Source organism: Primulina tabacum, chromosome 13 (genome assembly GCF_025594145.1).
Source record: "Primulina tabacum isolate GXHZ01 chromosome 13, ASM2559414v2, whole genome shotgun sequence".
Taxonomy (NCBI): domain Eukaryota; kingdom Viridiplantae; phylum Streptophyta; class Magnoliopsida; order Lamiales; family Gesneriaceae; genus Primulina; species Primulina tabacum.
This window is the reverse complement of record NC_134562.1, coordinates 35,433,564-35,461,141: the sequence shown is the minus strand read 5'-3', so window position 1 is coordinate 35,461,141 and position 27,578 is coordinate 35,433,564. Positions and strand designations below refer to the sequence as shown.

General features: G+C 37.9%; 4 protein-coding genes across 6 annotated transcripts; 2 read left to right on the top strand and 2 right to left on the bottom strand.

Annotated features, from left to right (window-relative positions):
• The first annotated feature begins 215 nt into the window (after window positions 1-215).
• LOC142522477 (ycf3-interacting protein 1, chloroplastic-like) lies at window positions 216-8,207 on the top strand. Of its 2 annotated transcripts, XM_075625901.1 has the most exons (6): window positions 229-605; window positions 700-744; window positions 948-1,061; window positions 6,720-6,800; window positions 7,578-7,739; window positions 7,997-8,207. In XM_075625901.1, exons 1-6 carry the CDS (start codon window positions 342-344, stop codon window positions 8,084-8,086), a joined length of 756 nt encoding a protein of 251 aa, XP_075482016.1. In that variant the 5' UTR covers window positions 229-341; the 3' UTR covers window positions 8,087-8,207. The 2 variants fall into 2 exon arrangements, with proteins under 2 accessions (XP_075482017.1, XP_075482016.1); XM_075625902.1 differs by lacking the exon at window positions 6,720-6,800 and having other exon boundaries at window positions 216-605.
• A 5,560-nt stretch (window positions 8,208-13,767) lies between these two features.
• On the bottom strand, window positions 13,768-15,453 carry LOC142522075 (uncharacterized). The gene has a single exon (XM_075625237.1). It carries the CDS (start codon window positions 15,451-15,453, stop codon window positions 13,768-13,770), a length of 1,686 nt encoding a protein of 561 aa, XP_075481352.1.
• Window positions 15,454-18,233: 2,780 nt separating this feature from the next.
• LOC142523256 (vacuolar-sorting receptor 6-like) lies at window positions 18,234-21,745 on the top strand. The gene is made up of 10 exons (XM_075626985.1): window positions 18,234-19,372; window positions 19,447-19,605; window positions 19,706-19,789; window positions 19,974-20,050; window positions 20,419-20,500; window positions 20,597-20,679; window positions 20,774-20,837; window positions 20,980-21,111; window positions 21,198-21,301; window positions 21,384-21,745. The coding sequence occupies exons 1-10, from the start codon at window positions 18,379-18,381 to the stop codon at window positions 21,495-21,497; spliced, it is 1,893 nt and encodes a 630-aa protein (XP_075483100.1). The 5' UTR covers window positions 18,234-18,378; the 3' UTR covers window positions 21,498-21,745.
• Window positions 21,746-22,438: 693 nt separating this feature from the next.
• On the bottom strand, window positions 22,439-27,361 carry LOC142523258 (protein PLASTID TRANSCRIPTIONALLY ACTIVE 14). 2 transcript variants are annotated; one of them, XM_075626987.1, is made up of 13 exons: window positions 27,204-27,361; window positions 26,930-27,109; window positions 26,704-26,841; window positions 26,463-26,588; window positions 26,169-26,297; window positions 25,604-25,693; window positions 25,374-25,524; window positions 24,845-24,954; window positions 24,212-24,283; window positions 23,461-23,566; window positions 23,160-23,357; window positions 23,050-23,092; window positions 22,439-22,961 (listed from the first exon to the last, which is right to left on the bottom strand). In XM_075626987.1, exons 1-13 carry the CDS (start codon window positions 27,237-27,239, stop codon window positions 22,883-22,885), a joined length of 1,458 nt encoding a protein of 485 aa, XP_075483102.1. In that variant the 5' UTR covers window positions 27,240-27,361; the 3' UTR covers window positions 22,439-22,882. The 2 variants fall into 2 exon arrangements, with proteins under 2 accessions (XP_075483102.1, XP_075483101.1); XM_075626986.1 differs by having other exon boundaries at window positions 26,930-27,124; window positions 27,204-27,345.
• Window positions 27,362-27,578: the final 217 nt, after the last annotated feature.

Below are 27,578 nucleotides of genomic sequence, written 5' to 3'. Positions count from 1 at the left end.
ACAGATAAAAATTTGTGAGATCGAAGAGACCTACTCTTTTAAATATTTATACCAATTTTGGTGTGTAACAAATAATCTAAAAAATCTACAGGAATTGCGTGTGAGATTCTGTTTCTTCAAAAGCGAAAGCGGCCACAGATTAGTTTCTTCAAAAGCGACAAAACTTCAAATAATCCATTTTCTAAAATTGATTCGACTCTCGGTGAATCCTGCAATTGGGTTTAATTCGACAATGGTAATTCTAAAGCTAAACGTGATGACAAAAACACGCAATATGAAAAAGGAAAGTATCATATCCATACGCAGTGTATTCGCGATCTCTCTCGTATTTAAGGCTGTCAATGGGGGTTTACGGTATGTCGCGTCCGCCGTGGCTGACGGTGCCACCATGTTTCAACCAAAGAAGCTCGCCGCCCGTGTGTTTGTTTAACCTCCCCTTCACCAGAAGCATAGGTGGCTCGAGGCGCATAAATCGCTCCATTTCTTGGTTGGTATTCGTCAACAAGGAAGATACCTTATCCACTCCTGTAACAGCCGAAGAACAAACCGAAGAAGATGGTGACCCAGATCCTCAGGACCTTGAATATGTCTCCAAAATTAAATCAGTTGCGGAAATTCTTCTTTCGCATTGATTACTTTCAAACAAATGTTTACTTGTTTTGCGTTCTGCGTACCTGTTATTTGAAATTCTTTATCTAGATTTTGGAGCTTCTGAAGAAAAACAGGGACATGCTCTTCAACGAGGTTGGATTTCTTTTCCTCTTCTTTTTTAGTTAATTACCCTTGTAATTATAATCGTGGTTGCTTCATTTCGTCTTCTCAATGTTAATTATTATTTCCAAAATCTTGGTTTATTGGCTCCTGAAGTTTGCGTCTGAATCCTCTTCCTCTTCTTGCTCAGTCGATTTCTAACATTTTTTTAATCAGAAATGGTGTTACTTTTAAAGGTTAAATTGACTATTATGATAGAAGATCCCAGAGATGTTGAGCGGAGGCGTCTGCTGGGCATTGACGACGAAAACGCTCCGACCAGGGATGATCTGGCAGATGCTTTAGTACAGGTATCTTCCCCTTTGAATTGCTATGTCCGGGTATTAACTGTTGGGAAATTACCCCGAAGCGATGCCGATCACGATGATAATAGTACTCAAAAAATTGCAGAATAAAATAATCAACAAGAACACAAGATTTACGTGGTTCACCCAAAAATAGGCTACGTCCACGGAGCTACTGCAGATCTTTTACAATTGGAAGAAATATTACAACAAGTGTATACAACAATACACTAAATATCTCACACTCCCAACCCTAGTGTAACCGAGAAAATATTTTCTCTAACTCACACAAGAAAAAACTCTCTTTTTTTCTTTGCTCTTTATTTTATAATACTAAAGAGCTTATGATCAGGGATACATAAACTGAGATGGAGGGAGCTCTATTTATAGAGCTCCCCGTGCATGAAATTTCCATTCGGCTTCTTGCCATCGCCAATCAAATTTGACAATTGCAACAAATTGGCAAAACCAATTTGTATTCATCCGACATCCCATTAAATAAATGTGGCCATTGTCACCTAACAATTCTCCCACTTGAAGACTTGATTTCAATCATGTCTTCACACCATCATTGCAGCAGCTCAGATCTCTTCATTTATACTTGCAGTCCAACTGAGGTTGAACACAACTTCAGTTTGTCAATGGTTACCGTCTTTGTGAGCATATCAGCTGGATTTTTACTTCCAGGAATCTTCTCCAGCATTAAGACTCCATCTTCCAGCACTGATCTGATGAAATGGTACCTAACCTGTACATGCTTTGTCCTAGCATGATAAACAGGATTTTTTGCTAAATGAATAGCACTATGACTGTCATAGTGTAACGTGCTATCTTCAAGCTTCTGACCCAATTCTTCCAGAAATGATCTCAACCATATCATCTCCTTGCTAGCTTCTGTAACTGCTACATACTCAGCCTCAGTAGTCGAAAGCGCAACAATCTTTTGCAGCTTAGACACCCAGCTTACAACTGTACCACCTAATGTGAACACATATCCAGTAGTACTTTTCCTGCCATCCAGGTCACCACCCATATCGGCATCGACAAAACCCTGTAAGCCCAATTTTGACCTCCTGAAGCATAAAGAACAACTAGCAGTACCTTTCAAATACCTTGAGAATCCACTTAACTGCTTCCCAGTGTTGCTTTCCTGGATTACTCATAAACTTGCTCACAACTCCCACTGCATGTGCTATGTCTGGTCTTGTACACACCATTGCATACATGAGGCTTCCGACAGCAGAAGCATAAGGAACCTTATTCATATAAGCCTTCTCCTGCTCCGTCGATGGTGATTGTGCTTTGGTTAGTTTGAAATGGCTAGCCAAAGGAGTACTCACAGATTTAGCTTCATCCATATTAAATCTGCTAACCACCTTTTTCACGTACTCTTCTTGTGATAACTTCAAGAATCCATTCACCCGGTCTCTTAAGATCCTCATTCCAAGGATTTGCTTTGCAGCACCCAAATCCTTCATGGCAAATTCCTTTGATAAATCTTTTTTCAGTTTATCAATTTCTTCCAGACAAGCTCCAGCTATCAGCATATCATCTACATATAGCAGTAGTATGATATAAGAACCGTCAAACTTTTTCACATAACAGCAGTGATCAGCTTGACACCTTAGGAAACCATTATTACTCATGAATCCGTCAAACTTCTTGTGCCACTGTCTTGGAGCTTGTTTGAGAGCGTACAAGCTCTTCTGAAGTTTGCACACCATTCTCTCTTTTCCCCGTACTTCAAAACCCTGTGGCTGCTTCATATAAATTTCTTCATCCAGGTCACCGTGAAGAAACGCAGTCTTTACATCCAACTGCTCCAAATGTAAGTCTTCCTTCGCCACTAGTCTAAGTACTGTCCTGATAGTGGTTAATTTAACAACCGGAGAGAAAATCTCTGTGTAATCAATTCCTTCCCGTTGTTGGAAGCCTTTTACAACAAGTTTTGCCTTGTACCGCTTGCTACCATCATGCTCTTCTTTTAACCGGTACACCCACTTGTTATGTAACGTCTTTTTGCCTTGCGGAAGTTCTGTCAACTCCCACGTCTGATTGGATGACAGTGAATCCATCTCATCTTCCATGACCAACTCCCACTTGGTTGAATCATTATTTTGCATTGCCTCTTCGTAGGTCTCCGGTTCACCTTTGTCTGTCAGCAAAATATAGTGAAGTGCAGGGGAGTATCTCTCAGGTGGTCTGATGGTTCTCAAAGATCTCCTGAGTTCAATCACCGGAGTTTGTGAGTCATCATCTTGTACAGTTTCTTCTTTATTTTCCTGGTTACTGGTTTTCGATTCATTCACAGGAATATATGTCAATGGCACTTCATCAGTCTTCTTGACTTCAGGACATTCATCTCCAGCTCCAATGTTTGACTTGTCCGATTTTGGTCATCCCAGAAACGATAACCAAACTCATTATCTCCATAACCAATAAAGAAGCACTTTTTTGATTTCGGATCAAGTTTTGTTCTGCTTGCTGAATCAATATGAACATAGGATAGACATCCAAACACTTTCAAGAAAGAAAGGTTTACTTCTTTGCCGCTCCAAACCTCTTCGGGTATTTTGCAGTCAAGCGATATCGAAGGTCCTCTGTTGATCAAATATGCTGCAGTGTTAACAGCATCAGCCCAGAATGATTTTGGCAATCCAGAATGCAATCTCATGCTCATTGCTCGTTCATTCAGGGTCCTGTTCATCCTTTCAGCTACACCATTCTGTTGAGGTGTACCAGGAATGGTTTTCTCCATCTTGATCCCGTTCTGTGCACAATATTTCTTGAACTCGTCATCTTCATGTTCTCCACCATTATCAGACCGTAAGCACTTCACCTTCAAGTTGGTCTCATTTTCCACCATAGCTTTCCACCTTTTAAAGGTCTCGTAAACATCAGATTTATTTTTCAGAAAATAAACCCGAACTTTTCTACTCGAATCGTCAATGAATGTGACATAGTATCTCGAGCCTTCAAGGGATGTCACAGGAGATGGTCCCCATACATCAGTATGAACCAGCTCCAACTTTGCTGCTTTCGGTTCTCTACCGCCTTTTGAAAAGCTCACCTTCTTCTGCTTTCCAAAGATACAGCTTTCACATAGTTGGTGTTCAACAGTCTTTAATTCTGGTAGCTTTCCTTTTGACCCCAACATCTTCATTCCCTTCTCACTCATATGTCCAAGTCTATAATGCCATAGACTTGAATTGGCTCCAGCATCCACAGCTGCTAATGTGTCTCTGCAACTGGAAGTCATATACAGTGTTCCAGTTTTCTTTCCTCGAGCAACGATCATGGCTCCTTTGTTCACTTTCCAGGAACCATCACCGAAGGTCACATTGTGGCCTTCATCATCGAGCTGTCCCACCGAGATCTGATTGCGTGTCAATTTTGGTACATGCCTGACTTTGTTGATTTTCCAGACAGATCCATTTGATATCTTCATCCGTACATCACCCATACCAACAATTTCCAAGGGTTTTCCATCAGCCAGGAAAACTTTTCCGTAATTGCCAGCGATGTAATTATCAAATACATCGCGATCACCAGTGGTATGAAACGAAGCTCCCGAGTCCATAACCCAAGAATCAACATGGCTTTCCATGGATAATAGCAGAGCATCATGTACTTCCTCAGTGACAGCATTGGCATTATTTTTCGTTGATCTGCAGTTCTTTTTCAGGTGACCAGTCTCACCACAGCTCCAGCACTTCCAAATTCTTTTCAAAGTTGTTTTTGTCTTTTCCATTTCTTGATTTGGATCTACCGCGCCATCGGTTGGAACTCCTTTCACCACTCCTGCCTCTTCCTCTGTTATCAAGATTTAGAGCAGATCTCGACGATGTTGCTTTACCCGAGTCTTTCCTGCGAACTTCTTCAGCAAGGATTTGATCTCTAACATCATTGAGTTGTAGTTTCCCTTTTCCAACAGAGTTGCTAACCGTTGCCCGCATCGGTTCCCAATTGTCTGGTAAAGACGCCAGAAGAATAAGTGCCCGAATCTCATCATCAAATTTGATGTCCACCGATGTCAGCTGAGAGACAATCGTGTTGAATTCATTTATGTGTTTTGCCACCGAAGCACCTTCTCCCATCTTCAAGTTGAATAACTTCTTCATGAGATGTACTTTGTTGTTTGCTGATGGCTTCTCGTACATGTCCGATAAAATGGAAATCATCTCTTCTGTGGTTTTTGCCTCCGCCACGTTATGTGCCACATTCTTCGTTAGGGTCAGTCGTATCACACCTAACACCTGTCGGTCAAGGAGCTCCCAATCATCATCCTCCATCTTTTCTGGTTTCTTTCCTGATAGAGGTTGATACAGCTTCTTACTGTACAAATAATCTCTTATCTGTAACCGCCAGAACGAAAAATCTGTTCCGTCGAACTTGTTGATTCCCGGTCCCGATCCATCATCTCCGGCCATCGCTTCTCTAGCCTTAGCAAAAAATCTAAAAAATCTTTTCTGATGTGGAAGATCAGACAAAGCTGCAACCACAGAGCATACTCAGAATTTTTAAGAATTTTCACAACATGGCTCTGATACCAGTTGTTGGGAAATTACCCCGAAGCGATGCCGATCACGATGATAATAGTACTCAAAAAATTGCGGAATAAAATAATCAACAAGAACACAAGATTTACGTGGTTCACCCAGAAATAGGCTACGTCCACGGAGCTACTGCAGATCTTTTATAATTGGAAGAAATATTACAACAAGTGTATACAACAATACACTAAATATCTCACACTCCCAACCCGAGTATAACCGAGAAAATATTTTCTCTAACTCACACAAGAAAAAACTCTCTTTTTTTCTTTGCTCTTTATTTTATAATACTAAAGAGCTTATGATCAGGGATACATAAACTGAGATGGAGGGAGCTCTATTTATAGAGCTCCCCGTGCATGAAATTTCCATTCGGCCTCTTGCCATCGCCAATCAAATTTGACAATTGCAACAAATTGGCAAAACCAATTTGTATTCATCCGACATCCCATTAAATAAATGTGGCCCTTGTCACCTAACATTACCAACGGCTTCCCTATCTCTTCCATGATGAAGTGGATGTATATCTTGCGTTTGTTATCCTTTCCGGTCAAATGGGCTAGCTAGCTTATTTTCATCTGTCATGAAGCAAAACCCATGCTCATCCATGCAGAAAATCTTGCTGCAGGTGGTTTAGGAGTTTCGTTCATATATTTTAATGTACGAAATTTCTGTGACAATGAAATAATGTTTTGTTATTTTTGGTAATGCAGGAAAGTTGTCTGAAGCGTATTCTCTCTCTTTTCTTTAATTTCTTTTAGATCATATGATTCATAGGCATTAACGCAGTTTTCACTTGAAAGTTAGCATCCTTATGTCAACAAACAAAAACCATATTTATGCATCTATTATCCTTGCTTCCTTTTCTTGACATTAGTGCACATGTAGAGGAAGTTGTTTAACTTGTTTGAGTTGCACACTATAAATGGTTGTGCAACCAGCCTAAGAAGGTAGATCAATTGTGCTTGGGTTATCAAATTCTTTCATTTTTTTTACCAACCCTTTTATGCATTTATGGATCATGGAAGGTCATATGAATTGGTAATCCTCTGTACTTGAGTTGTGCATATGCCTGAGTTTTAGACTTTACACGGATTTAATTGTATAATAGGTAAATGAAGGAAAAATTCCAAAAAATAGTCTTGCCTTGCAAATGCTAGCTGAGGAAATGATTCAGTGGCCTGATTTGGAGGTAATTAGACGTGCAACAGTTACGTCTTCTGTTGTACCTAAATTTGTCAATCTATGGTAGAAGCTTCACTATTATCATCATACACTCTCAATCTCTATAACTTGTGGTTGACTACGTATATCTATCCATTCTCCATTTAATATATGTTTGAATATGCTTAGTCATTTCCCATCAAATTAATATCGTCTATAATTTGTATCTCTATCCACTTCCTCGAACCTTAACAGTTGCATTGACAGGTTGATATCATTATTTTGCCCCTAATCTAAATTCGACTGCGGCTGCCTAATTATTCTTTTGTTTCTCATCCGACTTACTTTCCTTTATATTTTGCATTTTAATGGTCAAACAGCCACTGCTATATAGAATAGCCACCTGAAATTTCCCTTTGAACTTCTGAGGTAAAATCTGTCGCTCACTTAAGATCCAGTTTATGTTCCATTTCATCTTTTCAGTTATAATCATGTTTGCGACATCTGATAAAATATTTTATTCTTTTTCTAGACTTGATTTCAAATGTAGATAAAGTCCTGTATCTCCTCCCATGATCTCAACACTAGTTACTACTGTATTCAGTACATATCATGTTATATATTATTTTATATTTTCCCATTGTTTTGGATGATAACTGTGTTAAAAGAAATTCTCAAAATCAGTCTTGACTGCTTCTAATCATATTCTTACATCTTGGAGTGGTCTTAAAACCATGAGTTGGATCAATTACAAATAGTTTAGTAGTAGTAGATATTGATTTCATTTTCCATTATTTTTTGGTAGGTTGAAGCGCCAAAGAAAAAACCCAGCAAATCTTTATATGCAAAAGTTACAGATACTGGTGTGAATGTGAAAGAGGCTTCTAAGAGGCTAAATATAGATTGGGATTCAGCTGCTGAGTTTGAAAATGCTGAAACAGATGATTTGGAAGTGCCACCTGCAGTGGTAGGTTTTTCCTAACTCAATATTAAAACATCTGGCCCATGTGGGCTAGGCTGTCGCTGCTGCACAGAATATTTCTGGTCCATTGCATGGTGATGATTGTTGGGTCAATTCCATGAACATCGCTAGTCTCAAACAATTTGCCATAAACATCTCATATCTGTGTTTTAATAGTATATCAATGCCTTACCCACGAATTTTTTTACAATAATTCTCCAATCTAACTGGAATCTGCAGTGATGCCCATGTACTTGTCGCAGGGCTACGGAGCTCTTTACTTGGTTACGGCGTTTCCCGTCATTATCGGTATCTCTGTTGTGTTGATTCTATTTTACAACTCTCTCCAATAGAGATGGTCACACAACCTGTTTAGGCTAATGAAATTACATATTCTAAGTTTGGGTATTTTTTTAATTGCGAAATTTGGAGCATTCATTTAAATTGAATTTTTGTTAATATGAACTGGTATAATGAAGTCTGCAGCTCAAACAATTAGTTTTATATTTTTTCATCATCATTAATTTAATTTATATGTAAACTTTAGTAATTATTATAATAACCAGTAAAAGATGCACACAAGTTACATGTGTTATTATTTTTTTGTAATTTGAACAAATAATACTAAACAATTAACACGTAGTTATTTTCAATTTAGAAGAGTTGTTCGAGTTGTCGATTTAAAAGAGAATTTTTGTTTAGATTTTTTTCTATGTAAAATATGGAGTAAGTGGAAGAGATTTTAATAGGGTAAAAAAATATAATTATGAAATTATATATTTTAGTGTCTTCGTAGGTAATTAATCTAAAAGTTTCACACTTAAAATATAATATAAATATACACTTGTGCTTCTATAATTAAAACTTCCACGGCTGTTAAACCAATATCACCATGGCTCCTACCATATTGTGATTCTCTTTTTTTTTTTTTTTTTTTGTCATAAAAGAAAACATTTACCTCATTTAATTTTAAAAGAAAATAAGCTTAAAGTATTATTTGAGCCTTTTTTAAATAAAATTTATTAGATTGTTTCAAATCAAGAACAAATTTGAATAAAAAGTTGCTCAATTTTGTGTTAAAAGCCAACCCTATGTTGCTCTGAGTTAGGTTTACAATAAACTCTTAATCTACCTTCATGTGTTCACTACTTCACCCATAAGCACAGACACGCAAAACTGCCATGCCCAATAATTCTTGTGAGTTGATCAGTCAACTTTTCTCCAAAAAGAACCTCAATTTATTTGGAAAAAAATCCTACTTAAAGTTCACGACTTAATCAAATCGACTGTATTCAAAAGCAACGTATTCTCGATCTATCCGATGATATTTGAAAATTGATCACCGGTATGATCGTTACTGTAATTCCCAGAAAATAACTTTGGAATCAAAAAAATTATGTTGGTCATTTTTGTTTCTCTTTTCGTGGCTCACAGCAGCCTGCTGAGGGACTTAATGAGCAACTTCAAGTTCCTTCTCGTGGCTTCATGATCTTCAGTGAATCCCAATATATCCGAGCTTATATTCTGCTTATTGATTGATAATGAAGAGGATATGAAATCTGGCAACATTTAAATATTGCCTGTTACTAAGAGGATTAACAACCGCTTGATCCTCCTACCTCAAGGTTCTTTAGAGTGAAAATTAAGGTATAAATAGACATCTGAATTGGTTCCTTGTTTTCCGGAGTCACAATCGATGAATGCACCATTCTGCAGATGAACATAAAGCTCCATTAGTCAATTATCACAAAACAATGGTAAATGTGATTGAAGTCAATGCATCAAATGATAACATGCTATTTTGGCCGAAAATTTAGCAACTTGGTACTCCAATTATCAGATGGATATAATGTAAAAATGCGGATTCATGGACATTGTTGATGAAGTTAAATTCAGGTTTATGTTGCATAAGTAGTCACAACATTATAACTCTTAAGGAACAAGGAAAACAATGAGAAAGCAAAACTTTGCCATGGATATATTTCTAATATCGCTTCATATAGTAATGAAGTTGAAAAGGCCACATCTGAATGCCTCGAATATAGCATCAGAGTAACGCCGGGAAAATGCCTGCACTTTCATTTTATATATGGAAATAACAGAAATGCTCAATGATGACTTAATTTGTGGAGTGCGATCACTTGTACTGTGGAAAAATTTTACTTATACTGGGGAAAAGTTCAAGACAATTTTATGACTAAATATACAATAAATATAACTAAAAACAGACAATCCCAGAGAAAAACAATGGCATTAAATAACATAAGATTGGGCAGACCAAACCTTTGTAAGCAGTAATCGTGCTTCTCACAGCAGAAACTCGCTCAGCTAAGGTATAGATATTTGTTACGCCAATGTCTTCCATTTCACGAATGCGAGTAAAGATTCCAACCAGTACGTCCAAACCCACCCCTTGGTGCCCCTTCATCATTTGTCTATCACATACAATTAATCCCTCTTTTAACACAACCGAATAGAGGCCCGACAGAAGGTGTCGGAATGGGTTCTCGTAGGGTGATATCAATAATAGTTTCCATCAACAGACCAGATTGATTGACTTCAATCAATGAATTCCATGGTATTACAACTTTATCATCTTCAACCTGAATTTTTTTTGTTTTTTAAAAGTAAGATAGGAAAACTACAAATAATCATATCACTGCTAGCATTGAAGCCCCAGGAGTGGAATAAGTAGAAAGGTTACCTCACTTCAACCACAGCTTCAATACTCCACAAGGATGGATTGACAAACACCACTGTGCCAACATTTATCCCTCGAATCCTAACATACGTTCCAGTGCAAATGCCACTAGCCTGATCAAACTCAAAAACAGCCAAATACTTCCTGAACTAGATGTCTAGATCGTAATTGAAACCCCTTTAACCAAGCCAAGCTAAGCACCAATAGAACCGTCCCCGAAACAAGAAACAACCGAACACCACCTTCTCATATGCTTTTACTACCGAAACCGAAATCACTCTCAAGGGTCTGAAAGTTTGCCCGGGTGAAGTTGATGACCACTGAGAGAGGGCTCTTTGATTCAGAAGACGACACATTATGTTCGTCGGCAGAACCTTTTATAACAAATGGTTTCTCGCTCTTGTGCCTCAGATTAGCTGTTGAAGAGGGGACCAGATTCAATGAACTGTCCCCTAAAGCGTGGGTGATAATCGAACATAAAGACTAAAACAAGAATATTTTGGATGGTAAAAGCGTTGCTTTCATTGATAATATTACATGCTTATATACATCCTAATACAAAGATCTTAGCATAAATAAGCACAATCAAATCTCCTAAATATCTACACTAATCAAGGAAAGAATACATATATACAATATTTGTTTCCAATACCCCCCTCAAGTTGGAGCATGCAAATTGTGAATGCCCAACTTGCGAAGTAAATGGTCGAATGAGTGTTTTCCTAGCGCTTTTGTAAACAAATCAGCGAGTTGTTCGGAGGTCTTGACATGTGCTGGCTTGATCATGCCATTGTGTATGGCATCTCGTACAAAGTGGCAACCGATCTCGATGTGTTTTGTTCGCTCATGAAACACCGGGTTGGCCGCGATATGTAATGCAGCTTGACTGTCACAATATAAATTAATAGGAGTCGGATGATCCACATTGAGCGCTAAAAGAAGCTCTTGTAGCCATTTCAGTTCACACGTAGTTGCAGCCATCGAACGATACTCCGCCTCAGCCGAAGATCGTGATACTATATGTTGTTTCTTAGTCTTCCAAGAGATCGGTGAATTCCCAAGAAGAATGAACCATCCAGTCAAAGAACGACGCGTAAGCGGGCAACCAGCCCAATCAGAGTCGCACCAAGCATACAAACGCAAATCACTGTCGGATCGCAACATAATTCCTTGCCCAGGCTTCCCCTTCAAGTAACGAACAACGCGCAGCGCAGCCTCCCAATGCGGTTCTCGTGGATGTTGCATGAAGTTGAGCTAACACATGAACACAATAGGCTAACTCAGGACGTGTAACCGAGAGATAAATAAGCCGTCCCACCAACCGTCTGTAAGCTTCAGGATTGGCGAGAGGAGCTCCAGTGACCAATGCCAAGTTATGATTTTGCTCGAGTGGGATAGAGGCAGGCTTTGCACCAAGTAATCCGACCTCAGATATAATATCTAATGCGTATTTTCGTTGACATAAGAAGATACCTTCAGAATTTCTAGCCACTTCGATCCCCAAGAAATATTTCAATGTTCCCAAGTCCTTCATATGAAAACATTTGCTCAAGTATGCTTTGAAACTTCTAATGGCTTCATGATCGTTTCCCGAGACAATAAGGTCATCGACATACACGAGAACATGGAGTTGGATCTTGTCCCTTCTCAAAGTGAAAAGAGAGTAGTCGGAGTAGGATTGGTTGAACCCATAATGCTTCAAAGCAGCGGCCAATTTTGCGAACCAACATCTAGGAGCCTGTCGTAATCCGTACAACGACTTATTTAGACGACAAACCATCCCTGGTTTCCCCGAATCGAAACCAGGAGGCATACTCATGTACACTTCTTTATTCAAATCCCCATGTAAGAAAGCATTATGTACATCCATTTGATGAATTTTCCAATCTTTAGTTGCTGCCACTGCCAGAAAAGCACGGATTGTAACCATTTTTGCCACCGGTGCAAACGTCTCATGATAGTCGATCCCTTTAAGTTGTCGATTTCCTAGAATCACCAGTCTGGCCTTGTAGCGCTCGACAGTGCCATCAACATTGTATTTGATCTTGTACACCCACTTACAATTGATGGCTCTTTTTCCATGTGGCAAAGGCACTACAGTTCATGTCACATTATCCTCCAAAGCTTGTATTTCTTTCTGCATCGCGTCCCTCCATTTCTCATCTTGCACTGCTGTACCAAACGAACTTGGTTCCACACCCCTAGTTACAGCTGCCAAGAAAGCACGATGTGCCACAGAGAATTTATCACAGTTCACGTAATGTTCAATGGAATAGAGACTACCTGAGGAATGCATGTGGTCAGGTGAGCTTGGAGAGGGGTTCAAGGACGAAGCGGACTTCTGAACTATGTGCAAGACATAATCATGTAGGCGAGTGGATTCTCGTCGCTGTCTGTGACCACGCCCCAATGGTTCTTCGGTTTTGTTGTTGATATCTTCGTTAATGCCCCCCTAACTTCTGTTATTTCGACAGTTTGGACTCCATCAAGTTGTTCTCTTGTTATGTCTCCATTTTCACTAGAATCTTTTCCTTGTTCGGTCGTCCCTGAGGGCATTTCTTCTTCACCAAAATAACCATCCGTCCTATTGTCGTTGAATTTGTCATGTGAAACCTTATTCTCGTAAGGGAACTCTTTTTCAACGAATACAACGTCTCTCGAAACTAAAGAACTCCTTTGAATCAAGATCATACAAGCTCCATCCTTTCTTCCCAAATGGGTATCCAACAAAGACGCATTTCCTACTTCGACTAGCGAATTTATCACCACCACGTTTCTGATTATGAGCATAAGCCAAGCAACCAAAAACTCGGACATTCTTATATGAAGGAGCATCACCGAATAACAATTCATACGGTGTCTTTCCTTCTAGAAGAATAGAAGGAGTACGATTAATCATGTACGCAGCTGTCAAGACACACTCTCTCCAAAACTCAATAGGTAGACTAGCTTGAAAGCGCAGTGATCGTGCGACATTGAGGATGTGGCGATGTTTACATTCCACTCTTCCATTTTGTTGAGGAGTTCCAATACACGAAGTTTGATGTATTATCCCGTTTTCCACAAAATATTTACTCAAACAAGTAAACTCAGTTCCATTATCACTTCGCACAATTTTCACATGTTTATTAAATTGTCTATGTATCATAGTGATAAAATTTTGAAGAGTTTGTCCCACCTTGACTTTATCGTTCAATAAATAGACCCACACTCCTCTGGAATGGTCATCAACAATTGTCAAAAAATAATGTGCACCACAAAAGGTCGGAGTTCTATAAGGACCCCACAAATCACAATGAATCATCTCAAAAATAGTGGCTGCCTTATTATTACTTAAGAAAAATTCTCCCCGACATTGTTTTGCTTGTAGACAAATGTCACAAGTTCTAACACAATCACTACTAATTCCTTTAACAACTGGCAATAACTGAATATTCTACCAGAAGGATGTCCCAACCTTCGATGCCACAAGTCAAAGGTGTCCCTCGTCACTGTAATCATAGCTCTTGCTGGCACTATCCCTCTGAAGTAGTAAAGCCCCTCACGTTGCTCACCCGCACCAATCAGCATCCTCGAATTGCGGTCCTGCATAACACATATTTTATCATTAAATTGAACTACACAATTCAACTCCTCATTCAATTGTGACACTGAAATCAAGCTACACTTCAAGTTGGGTACATATAACACATTGTTCAATTTCAAATATTCATTCAACACCACAGTCCCGCTTTTTTCAGCTATTGTCTCCTTCCCATCTGGCAGCCCAACTGGACATGCAGGCACTCTCTCCACATAACTCATCGACTCAAGTCTTCCAGTCATATGATGAGAGGGTCCGGTGTCAATTATCCACTCCATTGTTCTACGCTTACCATTCAGTCTTTCTTGATTTCCATCATTTTGTGTATTCAGGAGGTTCAGCAACACATTCCATTGCTCACTGCTCAGCCCACTTATTCCACTTTTGTCTGTTTCTGTTATTTGTCCTTGAGCTATGGTTCCATGTCCTGTCACTTGTGCTGCATTGGCTCGAATTTGACCTCCACGACCTCTCCCTCCAGTTGCATTACCAGCAGGTCGTTGTCCACTTTGTGCACGACTTGTCACTCCACGCCCTCTTCCTCTAGGTCTATCTCCCCACCAATCGGGATAACCAATCAATTCAAAGCATGAACCTGCATCATGACCAGTTCTCTTGCAACTCGAGCAAGCCACAGTTTTCTCCTTGCCATCCGCTCGTCCCCTAGAATGACTAGGAGTTTGTATCGCAAAGGCCATGGCATCACTTCGATGTTCTTTTCCGCGAGTTATATCACGTACTCGCTCCTCTTGTATGATCATAGCATAGGCTCGATTCAAGTTCGGCAATGGTTCAGTGCTTAAAATATTTGAGCGGACAGTGCCATAAGTTGTGTCATCCAACCCCATCAAAAATTGATGAAGTCTTTCCTCTTCACGTCTTTTATCCAGATCTCCTCCGATGTTGCACTTGCATCCTCCACATTGACATGTTGGGTATTGTTCATAGTTTCCCAACTCTTCCCAGATCATTTTCAATTTGGCATAATAATTCATAACAGACATGCCTTGTTGTTTGCATTCGACCAACTCACATTTGAGTTGTTGAATTCTCGGCCCGTTTCCGACAGAAAATTGTTCCTTGATATCCTGCCACAGTTCCTTCGCAGCCTCTATGTAGGTTATGGTTGAGCGCAGGGTTGGCTCGATCGTATTCAATATCCATGACACTAACATAGAATTGACCGTCCACCAATCTTCTAGTTCGACAGAGTCATCGGAAGGTGTCTTTACCGAACCATCGATGAAACCGAACTTTTTCTTGGCCCGCAACGCCATTTTCATAGCTCGCGCCCATTCATCATAGTTCTCACCCTTTAGTTGAACTTGTGTGATGATGTTTCCTGGGTTGTCGCTGGCAGAAAGGTAAAACGGAGATGTGAACTTCGAAGACACGTCTCCTCCTTCCTTCTTTTTGTCGTCATCTTTTCCAGCCATGTATATTGCTCTGATACCATAAAACAAGAATATTTTGGATGGGAAAAGCGTTCCTTTCATTGATAATATTACATGCTTATATACATCCTAATACAAAGATCTTAGCATAAATAAGCACAATCAAATCTCCTAAATATCTACACTAATCAAGGAAAGAATACATATATACAATATTTGTTTCCAATAAAGACAACACTTGTGAACTTGTTGAAACAAAAAGTGCTGAATTGCCTGCCATCTCGTTTGTATCACAAAAATTTAGTGAAAAAAATGTATGCACATCTATATACAATAGTCCTCAGTAGGGAATGAATCCCCGTTGATTATTGACAGCATGAAATGGAAATCGATTCTTGAACAAAATAATCGAATATGTAATATATATTGATGAAAATAGGTTACCTTTTTCAATAATCTGTATCTAAACACGCATCAGCATAGAAGAATAGACTGAAACCCAAGCCCTAATACACTGAACAACCGCAGAGTACGGGGGAGAGACAGCGAGGATGATTGGGATGGTCTGGGCCGTAACCCGAATATATGGGCTGGGCCGAGATTGGACTAAAGTGGATTGGGCAAAATAATATGCTGATAACCAAAGTTCAAAATATCCAATAATGATAATTATATCAATAATTTCTTTTAATACAACAATTATTAATAATTTAAAATAAAGTACCTGAATTTTAAGCTTGTTATTTACTTGGAGACTTGGCTAGTTACCAATTCAACTTAAAATTCTATAAATTTTATTTATAATACTTTCTAGTAGGTCTGACCAAGATTAAAAATAGTATAATAATGATTAAAAACTATATAATATTACTTTGAGAATCATATTTTCAAAAGTCGGGTTTCGTTGAATATAAATTTGGCGTGATTATTCCTCACAATCTGTGCTTCATACGTATAGAAAAATATATTTTTGGTAATGTAAATTGTAAGTTTTTTGTTAAAAAAATTTGGTCAAGTTATCACTAATACATGTGCACATTTTTTCGATTTTAGTCTTTTTTATTTGAGTGTTTACGCGAAGACGAAGAACGTTAACGTGTCACCGAAAATTCTGATATTGCGACGACACATTGTTTACTTGTCCGGTGAAACGTCAGCACTCGGTTGAAAAATAACTAAAATTGTCGGAAAAAAATAAGTAAAAATCGATTGACTAAAACCGTGAATGGGCATAAACAAGATAAAAAAATGATAATTATCTTGAACAATCACGTCTTGACATTTAAATAAGTTTGAGTCCTATAATATTAAATATTAACAAACCAAATAAAAACTTATTGAATGCTATTTTTAACATCAAGTTTGCATTAATTGAAGCCCCACAACAAGTCAACAAGTTGCCAGTTGTGTGCAAAGACACTTAACGGTACTGTCGATGCTACCTGTGGGGCAGTGCTTCCACAAATATTTGAGTAATTGATTTTAAAAAATTGGTGGACCCTACATATACGTGGTTAAAATTGGGTATTTGATCTTCTCATGGGGAAGTACCCCACAAGATAGGGTGAAATGTTACGTCTCTAGAATAACATGGAACTCAAATGTTAGGTTTAACTAGGGCCGTTCTATTTGGAGGCGAGTCGGACTTATTTTTTTGGGGTCATTAAATTTTTTTTAAAAAAAATTATTATATTGTAGTGCAAATTGACTTAACAAAAATTTTATTATTCTTGGATCATTTTTTCCCTTCCTATCACAAAAATTTATTTTTTCTGTGTCCAGTATAAATTTTATTTATAATATATGGGACTCTCAATAAATCTATTATTTCTAAGTCTTTTATAATTTATTTCTCAATATAAATTTATTTTTTCTAGGGCCGATATAAATAAATAATAATAATTTTTATTCCATAAATCTATTACGTAGCAGTGTAATTGGAGCAATGTAAAAATCTAGTCTATTATTTATGGGGGTTTTGTAGTAAATTAATTGAAGAAAATAGATAATATTTCCTCACATTGCTTATAAATTCTTATTGGTTATCTTTAGTTTTGTAATTACAGTAGTAAGTGCAAAACTAAGTTTTCTGAAGTTAAAGTCTATCAAAACTTTTCTATCAAATTAACCATGTCACGAGAAAATATTGAATGAATTGGTTATGCTATCAATTGAAGAAAAAAAAAATCAACGAACAATTTAATTAGTATTTTTAGTTCTAAAACTCTAAGAAGAGTTGTTTTTTAGTGATCATTTTATACATAGTTGATCTTATCACTCAATTAATATATATAGATGTGTGTGTATATTGACTATTGCTCATTTTTTAGTTTTTATATTGTTTTCAAGATAAGAATTTAATTCAAAAAAGTTGTTATAAATCTAAAAAATACGAATGGATGTTATGATTTAAATGTCTTTTTTTAAAGTTAGACTCTTGTCTAAAAATTGTTAGAATATGTCCTGTATTTAACATAGATACGTTTGTGTTTGTTCAAGTCAATCCAATTAAATAATGATAAAAATTTGTGTGAGACAGTTTCACGGATCGTCTTTTGTGAGACAAATCTCTTATTTGGGCCATCCATGAAAAAGTATTACTTTTTATGCTAAAATTTTATGCTAAAAATATTACTTTTTATTGTGAATATCGGTAAGGTTGACACGTCTTATAGATAAAGATTAGAACATCTCACTCTTAAACAAATGTATTAGTCGATGACATTAACAGTTAATTAGTCTTGTCCGAAACGTATACCGATTCATAGCTAATTAATTACATGTGCTGCGTGTTTCCTTAACGTCATCGCCCCGCCGTGAAGTCAACTGGCATGCAAACAAACAAATGGATTCATACAATATTAGTCCGTAGACTTTTATGATCCCAAGTCTTCCTCCTCCCGCGCGTTGTCCGTAACAAATACTGCATTTCTTCCTCCACCATTCATCACTGCCTTTGAATTCAACATGGCTTCTTTCTTGACGCTGGTGATGCTGGTGGTGTCAGCAAAGGCCGTGTTTCAGTATGTGGATGCAAGATTTGTGGTGGAGAAGAGCAGCGTCAGCGTGGTGTCTCCCTACGATTTACGGTCAAAGCACGATGCAGCTATTGCCAACTTTGGAGTTCCTGATTACGGTGGATACATGTTCGGCGCTCTCCGTTATCCTGAATCATCCCAAGCCAGGGGATGTTCTCCGTTCGATGGTAACAAGCCCTTCAAATCTAACTCATCTCGCCCCACCATTCTTCTTCTCGAGCGTGGTGATTGCTACTTCGCATTGAAGGTGTGGAACGGGCAGCAAGCGGGGGCAGCGGCTGTTTTAGTCGCTGACACAAAAGACGAATCTCTGATCACCATGGATTCTCCTGAGGAGAGCAAGGATGCCGATGGATACATAGAGAAAATTGGAATTCCTTCGGCTTTGATTGATCGGTCCTTCGGCAACACGCTCAAGGATGCCCTGAAGAGAGGTACTGAGGAGGTGGTGTTGAAGATAGACTGGACGGAGTCGATGCCCCATCCAGATCAAAGGGTCGAATACGAGCTGTGGACAAACAGCAACGACGAGTGTGGAATCCGTTGCGATGAACAGATGAATTTCGTCAAGAATTTCAAAGGACACGCTCAAATACTGGAGAAAGGAGGCTACACACAATTCACACCTCACTACATAACATGGTACTGTCCCGAGGTTTTTCTAGAGACCAGACAGTGTAAGTCTCAGTGCATAAACCGAGGGAGATACTGTGCGCCCGATCCGGAGCAGGATTTCAGGGAGGGATACGAAGGAAAAGAGGTTGTGTTCGAGAACTTAAGGCAGCTTTGCGTGCACAGAGTTGCGAATGAGAGCAAGAGGCCATGGGTGTGGTGGGATTATGTCACTGATTTCCATATCAGGTGTTCCATGAAGGAAAAGAGATACAACAAAGAATGTGCAGAGCAAGTCATCAAATCACTCGGTAAAATCATTTTAATATCATTCAATAATCCTTAATCATATACATTCATTCTTCTGAAAAAAGATGATACGCAGATCTCCCAATGAAGAAGATAAACAAGTGCATGGGTGACACCGAAGCCGACAGGGAAAATGAAATCCTGAAAGCAGAGCAAGATCTTCAGGTCGGACACGGATCACGTGGTGATGTTACAATCTTACCAACGATGCTCATAAATAATGTTCAATACAGAGGTATAAAAATACAAGCAGGGCGTCTGCTCACTTGCTGGTTCCTTGCCCTTATTCTTTCTTTATTTTAATCAAGTGTAGTTCATTATTATTGTTAACAAAGGTAAGTTGGAGAGCGGCGCAATATTGAAGGCCATATGCGCTGGGTTTAAGGAGACCACCGATCCTCCTATTTGCTTGAGCGCAGGTAATTTATTATTTTACATCGTACGTCCAGTTCCATTCGAACTGTAAAGGGAAAACCCAAGATTTTGAATGGGATGGTCCATGTCAAAGGGATGATACATATTTTGGGGACAACGTTTGAATTATATACGTGTGTATTGATTCTATTATTACGAGGAATGATATCCGTTGCTGGCGATGAACAGATATTGAGACAAATGAGTGCCTCCAGAACAATGGTGGGTGTTGGCAGGATCCAGCATCAAATGTTACTGCTTGTAAGGTATGACGGATCCATCACCGAGCACCACGAAAGCTAATTAGAGGAGTAAAAACTACCAAGTGATATAAACATGTGTAAGAACAATAGTTTATACCATATGCTAAAGAAGAATCCGTAGAAATCATTCTTTTATATGGGATCATTTTGTTTACTAAAGTACTCCTTTCTATATTTAGTTTATTTATATCGGACACTTTTTATGTACTTGTGGGATCTTTTTTCTTTTCTAAAATATTCATGGACCTAAAAATGTCAGTAAAAGCAAAAAAAAAAATAATATATCAGAATACTAGTCCTTTTTCATTTGCTAAAAGACACATGAATCTAATAATGATATAATATATAAAAATTTGATGATGATACCACAGGACACATTCAGGGGGAGAGTTTGTGAGTGCCCCTTGGTGAATGGTGTTCAATATCAAGGAGATGGATATTCATCTTGTCAAGGTAAGCCTTTTAAGTCCCTGAGACACGCGAGACGAATACATACGTATACACACATTAATGTGTGCTTTTCTCACTGCCTTCGCGTTGTGTGTTTAGGTGTTGGAGCTGGAAGGTGTTGGATAAACAACGGAGGTTGCTGGTCTGATACCAAAGAAGGGATCACATTCTCAGCCTGCATAGTAATCCATTACTATTTATTACGACATTAACTTGTGAAAACTATCGATTAGTTTTCAAAATATAACCACTGAGACTCACACCGTCTATATGCAGGAATCTGAAAAATCAGGCTGCAAGTGTCCTCCTGGTTTTAAAGGGGATGGTCGTAAATGTGAAGGTCATTCTCTTCTTTCAACAAAAAATAGTCCGTGTGTGTGTGTGTGTGTGTCAGTTATCTTTGAATGAATCAATGGATGATTGTTCACACATCTCTCACTTGTGCTTATATACATAATACATGTACCGATAATCAATACCAGATGTGGATGAATGCAAGGAAAACCTTGCCTGCCAATGTGATGGTTGCAGCTGCAAGAATACATGGGGTGGATTTCAATGTAGCTGTAAAGGGGACAATAAAATCTACATAAAGGAACACAACACTTGTATTGGTAAAGCTAACCTCTGATAATCCCTTTTTCACTTTTAAGAGACTCGAGCACCACTCACTGCAAATTATATTTGGATGGATGAACAGAAAGGAGTAATACAAAAGTGGGGCGACTCATTACCTTATCGGTGATAGCTGTGGTATTGACTGTCGGAGTTGCTGGTTACATATTCTACAGATACAGACTAAGGGCAAGTATCTACCAGTAGTGAATATAACCCTTTATTTACTACAATAAACTAACAAATATTAGCATGTATGTGTATTTTACAGTCGTATATGGACAAGGAGATCATGGCTATCATGTCTCAGTACATGCCACTCGACAGCCACCAGAATCAAAATCAGGTTGTTCACCACCAAGACAAACCTCTAAGATCTGTTTAACCATGCTACAGAGAAAGCGAGTGAGAGCTTCTCATTCCTCGACACATAATATTCTAGTTAGTAGTGAACAACACATGTATATAAAATGAGAGAGAGAAACCTTAAAAGGTTTTGAATGTAAAATTTTGATATGCAAACACACCACCACAATAAGACAAACTTAACTTTGATTTTTCATTCTAATATATTCACCTTTCAGTTCATTATCTATTTGTATTTCGTGATGTGGTAAAATGGTAGCTTTAAATCGTCGGTCTTCAATTTTTTTTCTTCTTTCACCTTAGTAATAAAACCTAGATTCAAAAACTTGTAAAAAACATGAACAAACTTATTCAACAAAAAGGGAGTTTTATGCACACGTTACATGAAAGAAGCTAGTGTTTTGAAATATAACTGTCATTGCTGGAATATGTACACTGCAGTTGATGTGAAATCTGTAGTGGCAGAAGAAAATCAAAATAATAGATTCATATACTAAACTTTTTACCGAGTAACCACATTGAAGATTGAAGCTCCAAGCCCCACAAAACAACCTACACAAGTTTATCTCCATAGATAACGGCAGTCTCACTTAATTAACATTGGATTAATTTCTAGTAAATTATGAAATGTTTCATCCAGACCCCAGCTTGAAGATTCGAGTAACTATATTCATGAATTTGAAACAAAACAAGTGAAGAATCTAAAATGGAGCACTGGAGCATAACAGTACAAAACAAGAGAAACATCCAGTGCTGAACAAGATAAAAGAAGAGAAGCTAACTAGAATGTGGGAGCTGGAACGAAAAATGGAGGCATTGTTTACCCTTCCAAACCGCTGATTCTGTTCTAGGTCCAACAATGTTCCAAAGTACTTTAAAAAAATTGCATTTTTCTTTTTACCTTAATAACAGTACGAGTCAAGCAAACATGGTCATATAATGTGCGCGGAAAATAACCTATATTGAGAAATAAAATTGTAATTGGAGCTGATGTGGTGGGTTCTGACATTGTCTCAAGCGATCACTCTCCACTCTATACATTCAATGTCTGAATAAAGTTGTCCACGCATTAAATTTTCAATATTTGTAGGTTGAGAAAAATTGCCAGAACAGTGATTCCAGTGTGACAGTAAGACTTCCAAGGTTCTCCAAAGCTGCAAAAGTTAATGCTAGCTCATCAAATTTCAATGCACCAGCAACGTGGGTAACAAGCCTACAAGTTACAGTAGAACTAACGCCCTGGCATCAACAAAATATTCTCCTCTGAATCTGATAGTGGGGATCATAAGTCGCAACACATTGCATCAAAGAGCTAGGTGCACCAGCTCCCTGATATTTGAGTTGATGCCATCATTGATGACCTTCTAGCCTTTTGTTCCACAGCTTAGCATCAGTCATCCATAATCAGTATAGTATCCTTTCTTGATAGATATTCAATGCCTGGACAACCTTCCCTATGAATAATTTTCTATGCATCCGATACCTGCAAATAACAACCAGTATGCATATGTTGTATCTCAGTCAGGTCGTATTACTTACACCAAGCACCATGTGCAGGTAAGTTTACATACTTTATTGCGGCTTCCAGAGTCCTCCTAGCCTCAGGCATCGACTCTGTGACATGAGCACATTGATTATATTTACCATGGCTAGAAAACATTACTTTGAACCGTAAACTTACCAAGAATTTGCTGATCTTGCTCTGCGGTTGAGGAAAACTCTGCAAGCATCCATTGGCATTCTTCTTGTAACTCCTTCACAGCTTTCCTTTCAAGACTTGGAATAGGAGGGATGTCCCCATCCGACCAGGTGGGCAATGTTCTTGCAGCTGCAATGACTGCTCCATCAACAAAGGTATCCCCGTCACCAGATAGTTTACCTGATAATATATCTCTATTTCATGAGTCATAAAATAACTCGACTCAATTTACAAATAAATGTTAAACATAAAATGGCATATGAGAAAAAGTGCAATGACTTACTGTTGTGATAATATTCTTTGGGGAGGCCAGAAATATTGAAGACAGATAAGAAAGAATCTAGATGAACCCGTGAGTGACCAGAGAACTGGATAACATCCCAAGGGTTCTGCAATGTTCAGGTAAAAAGGGGGAGTTGTTGACCATAAGACAAATTAACAAAGAAAAAATCTACTTTCAAAAATCAAAAAAGGCATCAGAGATAATAAATCAGCAATATAAAATGATTAGGATTGTCAAAATCAAATAAGTAAACTTGAGAAGCCAACAAACTTGTTATCCAAATCCATCGAGATTATGGTGGGGATGCGTAAATAATTCTGATGCCTGCACTCGAATTAATGAAAGAAAACAAGAGTTCCACATTTTGAAGGTGTCAAAAATATTGACAAGTATTGATATATTCTGCCAACAGGATTCACAAATCTAAACCAAAGGGTTGATATTTGAGTTACCCCACGTCCAAATTCACTCCAAAGCACAGTCTTTAAAATTTATAAATCAAATAGTCAATTTTGAATTTTGATCTCGACTTAAGGGCAAGCAGTGGCAGCAAATGCATGCCAAATAACACCATATAAACCCTAACGAATAGTTAGAAGAAAAAAATGCCCTGAATAATCTTCAGCTACAAAGATCATCAGAGAGTCAGTAAATCCTCTCTTGGCAGATATGTAACCAGAAATGTAGAGAACAAAAAACCAAAATTTTAAGGATCGTAGATTACAAACAAAGTTCAATGAGAAAGAATTACCACGAGTGAAGAAAATCCATATCTTTGCATGAAAAAGTTATTCATCTGTTCATTCATGTAGTTTACAGTCATCTGCATACAAATCACAACATGAGTATCATATCAATGATAACGAAGAAGTACCATTTTACTGTCTGCATTAAAGAGAACTTTTAAGAATCATTGAGCCTAGCATTAGTTTGTCTGTTCATCTATTTCTTTTGATAAAATAAAATGGATTTGTGGTGAGATAGATGCCTATCATATAGCACTAATTAACAATATTCCTCACCTCAATTCTATTATTAAAGTTGATTTGCTAATATAAATTTGTCAAGTATTTGAGACATTACTTTCTTTATGCATTTAAGTAAATTATCACTTTCTTAAAAGATTTACAATTAACAAAACATGCAATGTACCTAGGAAACCAATCAATTCCCCTTTCTTTATGTCAAATGGTTTCAGAAACACTTTTCGTTGATTTTTCTTGGTAACCAAAAGAGCCAAAGTGCTGCCACTTAAATTCTTGCAAAGGATGCTTCTACAGATGCAGAAGACAAATATATCATTACCTCATCTCCTATGCAAGAATTTAAGAGACCTATCATTTTGGCTCTCCTATTTGATGCAGACCACAAAACATAATATTACCTCATCTCCTCTCTTGATTTGTTGTCCAGCATTTATCAAGACCTCAACCATCCGGTCCTTGAAACGCCAGTGGAAAAAACAATTCGGCTGAAAAGAATGATTCAACATATCTAGAACAAAGAACAAAACATCTTAGATCAGCGAGTTTTTGTGAACTTACCCAATCACAATCTTTCTCTCGAATTAAAATGAATCAAAATGTAAAACTATCGGATTGAAGTATACAGGATGTATCAAACTTATAAAAATAATAGCTTCCATAGATTGTGAATTTGATGGCCTCTAAATATAGATGCCCATACACAGAGAAATGGTAGGTGATCATTTAGGCTTCAGAGAGTGACACATTCCGCTTTCTATCATCTATCTGAAGTTGAAATAATGGCGATTGCCAAAAGAACAACATTGCAGCATTATCCTTTATTGCATTACCATAGTTTGGTCGAACTGTTGTCGTTTGTTTGTGTGTGTGTATGTATGTAAAGCACATCAGACAAATATAGTAACAAAAAAAATCACAGAGGCTAACCAGCATAAGGGACAAGCATATTTGCATCTTGGACTAGGGCTCCAATTCGTATCTGCTGGTTGATGCATCTAGATTGTGCGATACTCATTGCCCACATGAACCTCTCGGGCTCTAGAGCAAGACGTTTTATTTTAAGGGGTACTCCAGAGTGCTAACATAAAGATGGGATTAAACTTCAGTATATGGTAAAAAATGATAGAAAATACAAAGCATAAAATATTAACTGATACCCAATTTTTTTCCCAAAATTCAAATGCCCGCTGTTGCTGTGCTCTCAAAGCAGAAGCAAGTTTCTCATCCTGCAACTCCCGAAGGTCCTCCTGAACTTTGTAGACGCCGGAGAAATGGAAGTATATCAGGCGTGTCAAACGAAACAGGTGTAGCCATAAATAAGTTCGAGCTTGTTTTACCTTGACTCTAGCTCAACGACATTTAAAATAAGAAGGTAAGACAAATAATGATGCACGCAAGTAATTTTTTTGCCTAAATCTAGCTAAAATCCACTGCATGTAGGATGTGGAACAAGTAGAATCTCCTCCATCGCCGATTTAAAAAAGTTTGAATGTCATTCAAAATTACAAGATCAAATCAATTTCTTTTTCCCGCAAGATGTATTTTCAAACTCTTTCCAAACCTAACACTAGCTGATGATCTACAAGAATAAAAGTGTAAAACTAGGATACTAAAAAATGAATTATAAAATTTTATCTTGACGAAACATATTAGACGAGTTCAATTAGAATTAAATGATAAAGTTGCAAATGGATCTTCCAAGTTAGTAACATAGATTCCAACCTCTGTAGCTAGAAGAAAGCTGGTACATTCATCAGCACTAGGTAAGAAGTCACCATACAGCTGCCAAAAATTATCCGTGCAATCAAAGGCGTAGAGAAGCAGACATGCCATTCTGAGGTCCCAATCTGTCTGACAGCCGAATAATACATGTCCAATAGAACAGGGTAAGGTGACTTATAGGTGGCAAATAGGCAGGGGATTTTTTAAGAAGGAAAAAGTCTAATGCAACTACAAATATGGTGAAATTCTTTAAATCAATAACATGGGGAAGGAAGTACATTATCACACAGTTACCTCAGGATTGGTCGAGTTAATAATGTCAAATATAGGATGACCCACTGGTATGATATCTGGAAAAAACATCCAAGGCAGCTTACTGCTTATTGTTAACATCAATTCTAATGGAATTTCCATGACCACCTGCACAGCCAAAAGAAGATGCCAAAACCAATCAATGAGAAACTTTTGAAATTTCACACAGTCAACAGTGCATATTCTTGGTGAAGATTAATCAGCCAATAAGAACAGAACTCACCCTGGCCCGACGAAGAGGCTCAATATCTTTGGAGGCATACACTCCGAAGCCATCAGGACCTTCTCTGAACTCAATTCCATATGCTCGCATACTCCTAACATATCCAATCTTATAGAAATCCGGGTCCGCAAGCTCAAACTATCGTGGACAACATTGGTAAAGTAAATAATACAATAAAGAAAGTACAAGCCTGATAGCAACTGGTTGACAAGAAATGAGAGCTAACCTCGGAAGCGGGAGTAGGCTGGAGAGGAGAAGAGGGTTGAAAGAGTGGGAAGGAAGAAGCTGACATTGGGTATAAATTGGATGAATTGTCGTGTTGTTCATCGGTAACCAAAGCGGCGGCAGTAGCCCGAGGAGGCCCGAGGATTCTGCTCTTGCTGCACAAACTAATGGGCTGCAGAAGCTGCGGATTCCATATCTACTCAATTAACAAAAAGTTCGAAAGAAGTAAAGCATTTGTTCCAAAAGAGGAACAGCTGGGGTGAAGATATTATCACCTGGAAATGCGACGGAGAAATGGAGTTGATAGACATGTCAGCTACACACAGCTTGGGCCAAAACGTTATCCTATAACATGGAAACCCATGGGCAATCCTGCGAGCGATTCATTGTTTTGTTTTGTCAATCAATTTGGGAGAAACCAACCAAAAATTGGATAAAAATGAATTATTTAAGTAAAGTTTTTATAATTCCGGATAATATAATAACTTCCATAATAATTTTTTTTTAGGATTAAGATATGTGAAATTTAAATAAATTATATTTTATCGTTGTCGATCAAAATAAGATTGTGATTTTATCTATGTCTGAACTGAAGTAAATGAGAAATTATAATTTTGCACATACATAAAAACAATAGTATAATACAAGAA

Coding starts and splice junctions, on each gene's coding strand:
- LOC142522477 (XM_075625901.1), top strand. CDS start 342: ATGGGGGTTTACGGTATGTCGCGTCCGCCGTGGCTGACGGTGCCACCA. Junction 1,062..6,719: donor TGGCAGATGCTTTAGTACAG/GTATCTTCCCCT, acceptor ATTGTATAATAG/GTAAATGAAGGAAAAATTCC. Junction 7,740..7,996: donor TGGAAGTGCCACCTGCAGTG/GTAGGTTTTTCC, acceptor TACTTGTCGCAG/GGCTACGGAGCTCTTTACTT.
- LOC142522075 (XM_075625237.1), bottom strand. CDS start 15,453: ATGGCTGGAAAAGATGACGACAAAAAGAAGGAAGGAGGAGACGTGTCT.
- LOC142523256 (XM_075626985.1), top strand. CDS start 18,379: ATGGCTTCTTTCTTGACGCTGGTGATGCTGGTGGTGTCAGCAAAGGCC. Junction 20,501..20,596: donor TGGATATTCATCTTGTCAAG/GTAAGCCTTTTA, acceptor TTGTGTGTTTAG/GTGTTGGAGCTGGAAGGTGT. Junction 21,302..21,383: donor TCTACAGATACAGACTAAGG/GCAAGTATCTAC, acceptor TGTATTTTACAG/TCGTATATGGACAAGGAGAT.
- LOC142523258 (XM_075626986.1), bottom strand. CDS start 27,239: ATGTCTATCAACTCCATTTCTCCGTCGCATTTCCAG. Junction 25,525..25,603: donor AATTTTGGGAAAAAAATTGG/GTATCAGTTAAT, acceptor TCTTTATGTTAG/CACTCTGGAGTACCCCTTAA. Junction 24,955..25,373: donor TATGCTTGTCCCTTATGCTG/GTTAGCCTCTGT, acceptor TCTTTGTTCTAG/ATATGTTGAATCATTCTTTT.